The sequence below is a fragment of the Larimichthys crocea genome, chromosome X, assembly GCF_000972845.2.
Source record: "Larimichthys crocea isolate SSNF chromosome X, L_crocea_2.0, whole genome shotgun sequence".
In the NCBI taxonomy this organism is placed as follows: domain Eukaryota; kingdom Metazoa; phylum Chordata; class Actinopteri; family Sciaenidae; genus Larimichthys; species Larimichthys crocea.
Genome location: NC_040020.1, coordinates 9,960,489 through 9,973,032, shown reverse-complemented (window position 1 = coordinate 9,973,032; position 12,544 = coordinate 9,960,489). Strand labels below are relative to the sequence as shown.

At 45.8% G+C, this 12,544-nt stretch overlaps 1 protein-coding gene across 9 annotated transcripts in view; it reads right to left on the bottom strand.

The window, feature by feature from the left end:
- The window catches only part of adgrl3.1 (adhesion G protein-coupled receptor L3.1), an 88,968-nt gene that overhangs the window by 59,115 nt on the left and 17,309 nt on the right, over positions 1-12,544 (bottom strand). For all 9 annotated transcript variants that reach the window (XM_027282319.1, XM_019256381.2, XM_027282320.1 and 6 more), the window contains exons 3-4: positions 7,765-7,874; positions 446-460 (exon numbers count right to left, since the gene is read on the bottom strand). In XM_027282319.1, the coding sequence (XP_027138120.1) occupies positions 446-460; positions 7,765-7,874 (125 nt within the window). The remainder of the gene's footprint in view (positions 1-445; positions 461-7,764; positions 7,875-12,544) is intronic.

The window sequence follows — 12,544 nt, the reverse complement described above, 5'->3', positions numbered from 1 at the left end:
ACACAGAGAGGTGGGAATATTGATTTAATTTTCATTGGCTATTCAAAGCACCGGGCATAATTTTCATATCACGGGGAAGCATTTGAAATATTAAATGTCAATGTAATTCTCTGTTCATTGGCTCATCGTAAAAAATGTGCTGGACCCGTGGAGAGTTTGTTAAGTGACATTCTACACGATGCCATGGAATAATACGGGCCCGGAGTGTGTCTAATGAGAACCAGTGTTTCAAGATTGCCTCTATATGCTGAGATCAAGCTGTCTTAATATAGCAGCAGCTGACTTTGAAAGGAGATGTCATCCCGCCACGAGGTACAAAACGCTTGAGGCGCTGGCATCAAAAAAAAAGAAGAAGAAAAAAAAAAGAAGTGACACCCAACCCCGCGTTTTCCAAGCATGTGTGTGCACGCGAGAATGTGGGCGTGTGCTCGTCTCGCAGACTTACCTTTTTGTTCGACTTCTGCACGAGCCGCGGGGCGAAAGATTCGGAGGGGGGGGGGGAGAAGAAGAACAAGAAGAACAAGAAAAAACAAAAAGAACGAGAGAAAGAAAGAGACAGAGACACGAGACAAAAATAGATTAATGATGCAATAATAAGGAAATCATGATAACACAATCTCAGATCTCCATAATCGTTCTCATATTTCATCCTAACCTTGTGAGAGCGCCTGGATGCTCTCCATGTGTGATTGGTAATAACATTACGTAAGCGTCTGAGGAGACTGCACTGCAACAGGGAGGTTATCTGACAGTAATGCATCTCACATATGTCACACACACACACGCCATGCAGGCCAACATGGACAGGGAGGGACCATGACACAACATTCACAGCGCTCATCGTGGTCGCGTCTCTAAAGCGGGACCAAAATTCAGCAACGCAAAATGACCTGAGCTAACGAGCAACCAGGAAATTGATTTGATCACTGGCACATTAAAAACTCTTTCTGATGCACGGCGGGCGGGCAAGTGCTTCGTGTATGTCACCGACTCCGCGTGACTCTCCGAGCGGGCGCGCAATCATCGGTTTGTGGAGGCGGGAGTGAACTGAACGCACCGGTCAGCTTCCAGCCCTGTCTGTTATATCTAAAGCTCTGTCCTCAGACGGAGGCGGCGGGCGCGGGGGGACCGCTCATGTCAGGCCTCCCGCGATGAGATGTGCGCACTTTGCCTGGAAACCTTCTTTAAACATATGAATTCCATTCCACCTTTTCTCCCGAGAGGGAGCGGAATGTGAACGCGGCAGAAACCTAATCCTGCAAAGGCGGCGTGCCCCTCGTGTCTTTCAAGACCGCTAGAGACCTGCTGAATGGAACCGGTCCCCGGAGAGAAGAGAGCGAGGAGAGAGGAGAGAAGAGGACGAGGAGAGGAGAGGAGGAAGAGATAGAGAGAGAGAGAGAGAGAGAGAGAGACAGTCCTCAAAGGGAAAACATTTGGAAGGACTTCCGGCTGGCACGTGTTTATATATAGCACGAGTGCACTACATACTGCACGGCGCATGCATGAATTCTTTAACGCGTTAAAGCCAAACCACAACACATACACAAACATATGTGACACACACACACACACACACACACACACACACACACACACACCATTAAATCCTAGGCTCATGAAAAATGCATGGTAACTAGTGCGGCTTAGCACAACTCCCGATAAATAAGCAATCTCTGGAAGGAGATCGTGTTAAACCTAAAACAAGTGTGTGTGTGTGTGTGTGTGTGTGTGTGTGAGTGTGTGTGTGCATGACGAGATATAAAACGGTTCACCACAAGGAAGCAGTTCCCTCGTGTGAAAAGCCGGGAAGAGAAATCAGATAGTGTGTCTGTTCAGGGTGTGTGTGTGTGTGTGTCCGATGGAAAGACAGATATTGATGTAAGATACACACACACACACACACACACATGCATTTAAACTATACAAAGAGACACAATGTGGTTGAGAAGACAGGGATTAATGACAGCGAACAACAAGGACTTCACATCACCTGCGTCTCTAAAAAGAAAACACGGCAAGTTCAAGGTTGCCGGCAACAAATAGGTTTCCAAATGAAAAAGTGTGGCGGCGACCGATGCACCCAAATGTCAAACAAATGTCATTCAATTTGTGTCGCCGCTCGTCGTTTCGCCAGATTAGCAGGACGCCTCCCGTTAGAGACCTCATTGCCGGGACTATTTTTCCGAGGCGTCTCTGTTTTTTAATCTCGGTGACGAGAAACCACGCCATCGTTCATCTTTCAGCGCGCCGCTTCTACGTTTGTTGGGAGGTTTTCTCAAGGTTAGCGAGAGGCCGAGAGAAAAAGAAACAGAAACTTGGACTACGGCAAGTTGCCGGCGAATGTCTCCTGATTTGGGAGAAGACGTCAACGAGAAAGCAGAATCTTTCTCAGAGGTGTGGCACGTTTTTTTATCTATTGACTGATCATTTGCAAAACCACTTAAGAAAATCCTGCAGCTCCAAAAACTAAAAACAAAAACTGAAACATCTGCACATTTATTCCCAGCAAAGCTTTGAGTGAACGCAACACTAATAACAGCAGAACAGCAACAGGAACTGTCTACTTTTACACGCATTAAAAAAGAATCATCTGAATATTCATTAATATCTGCCTTCTCAATTGTTCAGAAATGTCTTTAATCACATGAACAGCTCTGACGCTGCACCTCACACACACACACACACACACAGGAGCAGCGTTAACCTGACTGCGCTGCGGCAGTGTAAAGATAATTAGCATTTTTATTGAAAGCATATGGTTTATTAAGGAGGTATTCGTGTGTGTGTGTGTGTGTGTGTGTGTGTGTGTGTGTGTGTGTGAGGCGTGTGCGCGCTCCCGCAGACGAGTGGCGACAGCAGCCTCACCGCCATTATCTCTGATCTCCAATCAGCTCAGGCCGGCTAAAGCCCAAGGTCATTTGTGGACACAGACATTTTCTTCTTCCTCCCCTCTCTCCCTCTCTCTCTCTCTCCATTATCCTCCTCTTCCTCTCTGTCCTCTCATCCTCACCCACCGCTCTCTCTCTCTCTCTCTCGTCACTTCACGCTGTGCCTTTCTCCTCATTCATTCTCCCCGTTGCGTCCCTCAGTATTCTCCCCGTCCACCTCTCACACTGTGTCTTTTATCAGTTAATTCATTCTCTCTGTTCCTCGTCTGCTGGCCTCGTCTAACCTATTTCCCTCTATCTCTGTTTCAGCTGTCGCTCTGTCGCTCGCTCTGTCTCTCTCTCTCTCTCTCTCCGTCTGTCTCGTTGGTCGCTTTCCATCTTCCCTCGCTCTCCCCCCCTCTCTGGGAAACACAAAAATCGTTTGCATATGTGTACACACACACACACATATACAGTACAGTGCGCATACACAGACGGACACAATCCTAGCTATGAGTGTTTGTTTCCACGACAACACACACACACACACACACACACACTTCTCATGGTATCATGATGAAGTTATTCCAAGGGTCCAATCTGACAGAAGTTTTAATTGGACAAACAAGAAGGTGATTTTATCTTTTAATTAGCTTTCCAACCGAGCCAAGTTCCATTGTCTAAAATAGACTGCATGGGTATTGCGTAACGTATCACCGGCTTCTCTGATTAATACACTAAATGTGGTAGTAGGCTAATTGGAGAGACGGGGTCTGCCGCACGAAGATGAGGAAACGGATAGACGCAATCCCGACCGGGATCGATGACCACGGATGAAACGATGCCAACATCAGCACGTCTCTCTTTCTGAGATTAAACCGTATCCACATGTGAGAGAGCGAGAGCGATTTGTACAGTAGTTCGTTAACGTATGGATATTTATAGCCCGCCTGCGGCGATAGGAGCGAGTATACACAGGTGGCTAATTACTCCCGAAGCTAGCTGGCTAGTTTGGCACATGACTGCCGCACACTCGACCACAGAGAGAGAGAGAGAGAGAGAGAGAGAGAGAGAGAGAGAGAGAAAGAGAGAGGGAGCGCTTGATTTTGGCTTTTGGAAAACAGCCAAAGAACCTGCGGAGATGAAGAGCTGCGAAAGGAAGCGCGGGCCAGAAAATCCTCAAGAAAAGAGGAAAAAAACAGCAGGATGAGGAGGACGGGCAAAAATTTTCCCCTGAAAACTGAAGCGCCCGTAATTTAATTACCTGTTTTACAAGCCGCTCTTTACAATATCTATAAAAGTGGGAAACATGAGGGGACGAGGGGGTGGGTCACCTGGGAGGCCGGGTTTTGCGATGATGTGGAAACACCACCAGGTGTTTACCGACCCAACGCCCTTAACGTCGAGGGACGCCCCGTGTGAGTTATGGACGTTCTCTCGATGTTAGGCTCCAAAAGCCGAACTCCGTTTCCCGAATATAAATGTGACGATTGTTCCCGAGTCGCAGGTGAGTGTTTTTTTTTTTAGAAACGCGACAGTTTGAGTGCGCCGTCATATATTTCAGAAAAAAACAAGCCTCCTTTTTATCGATCCGTCCTGATTTATGGCAACATTTTTCGGAGATATATCACCACTTTATGTCTTACAATGTCTTACTCCCGAAGCTAGCTGGATAGTTTGGCACATGACTGCCAGAGAGGGAGGGAGCGCTTGATTTTAGCTTTTGGAAAACAGCCAAGAACCTGCAGAGCAGGGAGAAGAGATGAAGAGCTGCGAAAGGAAGTGCGGGCCAGAAAATCCTCAAGAAAAGAGGAAAAAACAGGAGGATTAGCGGGCCAGAAAATCCTCAAGAAAAGAGGAAAAAACAGGAGGATTAGGAGGACGGGCAAAAATTTTCCCCTGAAAACTGAAGCGCCCGTAATTTAATTACCTGTTTTACAAGACGCTCTGAGATGTCTTTACAATATCTATGAAAGTGGGAAACATGACATCATGGAAACACAACCAGGTGTTTACCGACCCAACGCCCTTAACGCCGAGGGACGCCCCCGTGTGAGTTATGGACGTTCTCTTGATGTTAGGCGCCTAAAGCCGAACGCCGTCCCCCAAATTTAAATGTGACGATTGTTCCCGAGTCGCAGGTGAGTGTTTTTTGAGTGCGCCGTCATATATTTCAGAAAAAAACAAGCCTCCTTTTCATCGATCCGTCCTGATTTATGGCAACATTTTTCGGAGATATATCACCGCTTAATGTCTTACAAAACGTATCCCTCACAACGACCCGGCTGACAGCATTGATTTGCTATGTCAGGCGCAGCCAGCTTGATCGCAGACGGCTGGATATCTGGCCTGAATGTCAGCGAACGGGAGTATCTTTGTCTGAGGTTCAGACGTTATTTACGCCTCTCGGAGAAAACTGATTTCATAATATGTATGAAGGAAGCATTATGAGGAGGTCTCGCCATGTAATGCTCCAGAAAGGACAATGTAAGCACGTGGAGTCACGGGGATCTTTGGACTTGTTTGGCCTGCATACAACATATTTTTTCCTCTGCAACGTTGTGCAACATTTCTCATGACTAAACACACCCACAGGAGCCAGGTAGTGTATCACAGCGCCACCTGATCCAACCCGAACACTTAGTCAGAACACGGAAACTGCTAATGCACTGTCAAAGGCTCTCTCTCTCTCTCCACGGCGCTCCATCTCTCGCTCTCCTTTTTCTATCTTTGTCTCCAATGCGCCATCTCTCGCTCGCCGTCCCTCCCTCTGTTAGCTGAGCTCTGGAATGACTTTGGTTTCAGATGCTGTCTATTTTTGCAGGAAGGGGTGGGCAGGGTGTGTGTGTAAGAGGGGGGAACGTGCACCTCGCCCTCCCTTCACGTTCCCGAGCTGCCGTTCTTTACTGTGATTAATCCACAGGAGACGCAGCGCAGTATTTTGGAGCACGCTGGCAGTTATAAAGACGGAACATGCAGACAAGTTTCAAATGAATGGATGGAGGCGAGAGTGAAAACACACACTTGGCACTGCACACCCTTGTTTTCGGATGCATGCATGCATGTGTGTGTGTGGCGTGCGGGTGTGCGCGTGCGCTCGGTGGGGCATTAAGCAGGTATCAGGTTGTGTTTCCATCTGCTCCAGAGAGGGCTCTGATAGTCCTATTATTTAATCTGCTGGTCATTCTAGACGCCAGGCAAGAGCCGTTTACCCAGACATAATTGAATGCTTCAGTGTGGGAGATCACCTTGGCCGTCTGTATGGACCGCTGTGCCAAAGCTGAACACTCAGAGCATTTTTAGGCTGAAGATCTCTGCAGCACGTTAAAAGGGAATAAGCATTAAAAGTCAAAATATTGAGTCACTTTTGTGCAGGGACACATTTCTGACTGCAAAAAAAAGTTAAACATGATATAAAAAAACTTGTTTTTAAAAAAGAACTTTAAAATGAGGCGGTTTACTCGTAACGAGACGTGACTTCAAATGTCAAAACAAGTGAAAAACAAGTGAGGTCAGTCCACTTTTCTCTTCAACTATTTTTGGCAGATGTACGATTTACACACCAGCATAAATGGACTTAGGGGGGGGGCTGTAAATGAATCCCGTCGTATCTCAGCTCCATCTCTGCTTTTTATGACTTCAACCACAGAGATATTTGCAGTGAACAAAACATGTCAACGGGCGAGATATACAGCCCCCCCCCAAAAAAACAGACATATTTTCATTTGACGACACCCACGCCGCTTCGGGGAATCTACGTTTATATGAGCTATACAAAGGAGGCCGTGAATCAAGGTCAAAAAACCCATCATGGACTGCTTTTGTCTGAAAGTTATGTTTGGAGTCTGCAACAAATGTCGGTGTGCTGTTGCATGCAGCGCCCGTACTCTTTGAATATGTCTCCTCTCATTGCGTTTTAAAGCGACTATAATTTTGACATATAGCGTTATTCTTTTTTTTTTCCCTTTTCACGGAGCAATTGAGTTTTCACCTGCTCGGCTCGGCTGTCTTCAGGTTCTCTAGCCGAGATGTGACAAAAATCAAATATGACTGCCACGAGAACGAAGGGAATCTGAATGCACGGTGATAGGAAAGCAACAGCGGCGCCGAGGGAATCACTTTAGATTTCGATTTTTTCCATAAAACAGAAACAGAAGTCGCATTTTAGCTTCAGCTTTGCACAAACCCTCGAAGCTGGAATGTAGTGTGAAATAAACATCAAGGACAAATAAGATTTAATCTTTAATCTTTTTTCTTTAATCCACTAAGACTCCATCCTGAGCCCGTGTGCATTTATTATGCAGCGAGCTGTAACCTAGATTGTAGAAACTATACTGTTAAAGGGGGGAAAAAGTTGTTTGTGTCACAGTTGTCGGGGTATCTTTGCGACCGTGAACGTTTCACTCCGGTGAATACAATCTCCAGGTCTGTTATCACATGGTCAGAGGTCGTATCACCATCTGTCATCGCCGGAGCCCGTCGTAACCCCAACCCCTTCCTCATCCTTCCTCCCTCGGACTTTCCCAAAGAGCTCTGTCATCACAGTTTCCCACATGAACTTACTCTCGCACTCGTGTTACTGTGAATCTTGGATTTTTTTTAAAAGCTGCGTGTCGTCGTTGATAAGTCAGCGTGAAACACTGCGGGCTTCCATCGCTAATCTTTGGCTAATCTAACAATAAATATGTATCGAGATGTTGAAACGAGATTATTTTAAAGAGTGAAGAGCTGCAGACGCGCTGACCTTCGCGGTGCATGGATGAATAATGTTACAGAATACAGAAGATGAGACACGAGATATGACTTATAGCAGTGCCACTGTGGAGATAAGAGGTCATAAAACGTAAAGTGCTTCAAAGAAAAAAGAGGGAACAGGAGCAGGAGGAGGTGTACTTACTGTATGGGACGCACTCATATTGGACTTCCAGGTATTTATATGTGCCAGGGCAGGGGTCGGGGAAGACGTCAGGCCCGGCCACCACCGCACACTGGGTACGGTTGTTGCATCTACATGGGAGGAAAAAAACATCAGAATCAGTGCGTAATTTACAGCGTGGCCACTTTGATTGACAGGTCGATGCAGTTACAGGTGGCTTATTAGAGCACCCAGGTCTCACTCGGGTCGCCTCGGGTCTCCCGATGATCCGCATCCTTACCGGGAGGCAGAAGAATATTTTCGGCTTCAAAACAGGTGACGTCACTCATGCCCTGTACATTCTTTATACTGTCATCAGTTGGTACATGTACATATACAAGGATTTTGTATGTGTACAATTTGTGTGTATAATATATATATATATATATATATAATATATATATATATATATATATATATATATATATATATATATATATATCAGTAGATGAAGAGTGACAGGAAAGTGGGCATGGACATGCAGTACAGGTTCATTCACCCGGGCCACAGCAGTAAGAACTGAACCTTTGTACGCGGGGTACAACCTCGACCAGGTGAGCTACCGAGGCTGATGATATTTGCATGTTTTTAAAAGAACAAAACTAAATTTAGACCGTGAGAACAAAGGCGAAGAAGCAGATATGTCAGTTTAGCAGACGTCCAGATGCACACATGCACTAAAAGATGCACACGTGTCTTTGACGTCCAGATGTAACGTACACCCAGATGTATTTTATATATAAATATATAAACATCATCTTAAAAAAATCACGACATTCAGACACTCAAGTATAATCGTGGTGTGTTTAAGGACCCTTCAGACTGACTGAGAGCAGCCGATACGTCCTTACTGTTACACCTGGAGCGAACATTACACTAATGGAATCATTCAGTTCACTCCAACAACAAGATGGTCCACGATGGCTACTGAAGAGCTGCATGCAGGAACACTTCTGCTGTGTGTGTGTGTGTGTGTGTGTGTGTGTGTGTGTGTGTGTGTGTGTGCAGCAGTGAGAACAATAACCTATGGCTTTAAGAGTATTTTGCCCCAGACTTCAGATAATTAATTTTAATTATCAGGAGGGCCTTCTCCTCTGACACATAAAAAGTAAGTATTCCTCACTCTTCATGCGGTAGCCTACTTTGCACACTCATTTACGTGCCCGCGAGGGTGTGTGTGCATGCATGTACGTATGTAGGTGTGCGGCTATAAAGATGCACGCATGACATTTACGTGTACGCGTTCCTAATTAAACACGCCAAGGCCGATCCCTGCGAGCAAAGACGACTTGTTGGGAGTTCATATTTTATCATGATAGATGCATGTAATAACAGTGGAGTGCCACTTTGTCTCAATGACGCTTCACGGTTTGAATAAATTATTGAAAATAACCCGAATAACAAATATCACGGACAAAAGAACGCGCACGGAGGAAAGGTCTGTTTTAAGGAGGCTGATCATCCGTTCCTCGTCTCATCCGCGTGTTTTCTTTCAATTAGCGCCACGCTTCTGTCTCTCCCTCTTTCCTTCTCTGCGTACCTGTCAAACAGGTGACATTCGCATTAAAAACATTCAGATTCTCCCATTGAGATATTTTTAATGAGCATGCCAAACCCCTCAAGTCTCTCTCTCTTTTTCTTACAGTAGCATTCAACAATTTGCATAATGAAATATGCATGAGGGCTAATTTAATTTTTAGTTCAATATTCACGTATGACACAGGGAGCTAATGTGGACTACACAATCCACTCGACGGCGACGTTTGCTGACCGATGCGTCTGTGGTCAAGTGACGGAGGGGGGTGGGGGGGCGGTTGGAGTTTAAAAGGTTTAAAACTCTCCGTGTCGCGATGTCTGTCATATTCTAATAACAATACCCGCCAGTCTTCTCTCCTCTCTCCCCTCCCTTCTTTTTTCTCGCCTCTGTGCTTTTTAATTTCTTGCCCCGGTGCCTTCATCATCGGTCACCTGTCATCAGTGCAAGTCGTGGACTTTTGAGAGAGGGTGGAGGTGGTGGAGCTGCAGGGGTGTGTGGAGGGGGAAGGGACACGCACACAAGCTGACACGCCGCCACAACTTTGCTCAGAACACCCACCGATGGACACGACCGGCTGGCCTGCAGTGGTGAATCAGAGCGCGGCACCAACTCTTTTAATGACCTCACTTTTAAAAAACTGTTCAGTAGTTATGTCATCGGAATGAGACATGAAGCCAATGCTACAAACTGCAGTTCCTCAAACGTCCATTTGAGGCTGGCTCCAGAAGTGAGTCAGTCTCCATAAGTCCCCATGTTCAAATGTCCAACTTCACAGCAGAAATAAACATGTTTACAGCCTGGTACAAAAAACAGTTTTGGTCTCTGTAGCTAATTTCCCCGTTCATGACAACTGTACTGAGGGTGAATTTATATACAACTCACCTGTTCAGGTTATATTAAGGCTTAAAGTTATGCAGGATTAAGAGCGTGGACGCTTTGATTGACGGGTACGTGTCATTACAGGTGGCTTATTAGACCTCCCAGGCGTCCTCCGGCCTGCCTCAGGTCCACTGATGATCCACGTCTTTGCTGATATTAGCTGAGACGTTGAAGAAGAAGCCTGTGAGTGACGTCACTCACGCTCCGTCCATTCTTTTATACCGTCATTGCATGAAAGCTGCCTGTTTCCATCAAAAGTTTGTGCTCGAGTGCAGAATTCATTATTTCCAGAGACAAAGTTTCAGAGAGAGAGAAACAACTTAACACCAAGAAAAGCCCAGGAGCTTAAAAAATGTCTTATCCCTAAAGAGGAAGGGAATAAAAATCCAAGTGACACAAAAAGATGCTGGCCAGTAAAACCACATGACATTGAAAAGTCAGTGCACAAAACCACAGAATGCATATATATAGATTATTAATATATATAAATATAAGTAAGTGAAATAAAGGATGCAGAGAAGAGGCAGCGAGGAAGAAAGAAAAGATGCAAATGTGCAAACGGGAGAAATTTTTGCACTGGCTGTGTGAATTTATTAAAAAGAAGCTGAATTCTGGGGATGTTTGTGTCTGACTCATAAAGCTCTGAAGGTTATTGACTGGTATTTTAAACAGAGGGTATAGAGCAAAGATTTGACATAATCTCTCCTTCGCTCTATCTCTCCGTTATCACTCCTTCGCTCTCTCTCTGTCTATTTTTGTCTGCACTACCTTTCCTCTCGCTCTCTAAGCCCAGATAACAAACTAATTTCTCTCTCAGCCTTTGTCTTCATCCTTCCCGCCACGGAATTATTCCTCTCCGTTCCGACTTTGCCTTGTTTTCCTTCCTCTCTTTCTTTGTCTGTTTATCGGTCTTGAAGCCACTTAGCTGCAGTTTTCCGAATTCACACCCAGATATATGTGGTAGGCCTCTTATTGCTGGCTTCTCTCTCTCTCTCCCTCCTTAATATCTTTCTCATTCCTGCCTCCCCGAGGGCGTCATCTCCAGCCTCCCTCTGTTTCTCCCTCCATCCCTCCATCCTTAGTAAAGCCTGTGCTGACGTCACCGCTCTGTCTGAGCCAGTAGTCTGAGTCAGATTCAAAAAAAGACTCCCTAATGTCCCCAGAACCTCCATCTCCCTCGCTTCTCTCTCTCTCTCTCATTCGCTCTCCACCTCCACCAATGTGTTTATCCGGCAGCGGCCTGAACAAAACATAAAAACATCAGCAGAAATTCACAATTCCCGTCCTCTCCGCATCCCGACCGATGATGAATGCAGACGCAGACCTCACACACACCTTTTTTTTCCTCCACGTTCTTTTTAAAAAAATGGAAAGAGCTCGATGTATAAGTGTGTGTTTTTCTTGGTATTCCTTTTTTTTTTAATTAGCATGACCACATCAAAACAAGGCAGTGGCCTGGATACCGCCTCGCCTGCTGGCTTTCTTCCATGCGAACGTGCAACACACACACACATGCACGCACACACACACATGCTCGCGGAAACACACAAACAAAGTGTTGGGCTAACAAAGCCGAGCTGTGGCAGGCAGGGGGAGGAAAAAGCTGCGAAGCTGCAGTGGGTGCTGCTGCTGTTATTGTCTCTGATGTTTTTCACTTTGTTTGGCAGACCTCCCTTCACTCCGTCTCTCCGTCTCTCTCCCTCGTATAAACATAACTGACTGACTGATGATTTGATGAGGCTGACGCTGGCTGATGGCGGCGACGTGCATGTGTGTGTGTGCAAGACGCAAAACCGGAATAAATATTTCTGCGTGTGTGTGTGTGTGTGTGTGTGTGCTCGGATGCAGATGTGTTGAAGAACTATATAATTACAGAGCGAGTGAGAGCTGGGAACTAATCCTCATGAGTTGAAAGAGGTGTCTGAGAGTGAGTGACGCACAAAGCCTCAGCAGTCTTCTGGAGTCAACATTCTAATAGAGTCAAAGCACTCAAAGACTTTCTCAGTCATCGGCAACGCTGTGTGAACATGCTTAACACATGCAAACGTCCTGTGTGAATGTCTGGAACACACACACACACACACACACACACAGTGGACTGTGCTGCATGGACACACACACACACAGCGGTGTGTGTACAGATAAAGAAAACTGATGCTGGTAATAACTAAATAAATGTGATTATGTTGCATTCATTTTAGAGATCACTATAATCAACAGGCAACCCGTCCATGGCGTACCCCGCCTCTCAGCTGGGATCGGCTCCAGCTGCCCCACGACCCCGATAAGGATAATCAGTTATGGGTGGACATAACAAGATACTTCCACATGTGGAATCAAATCACT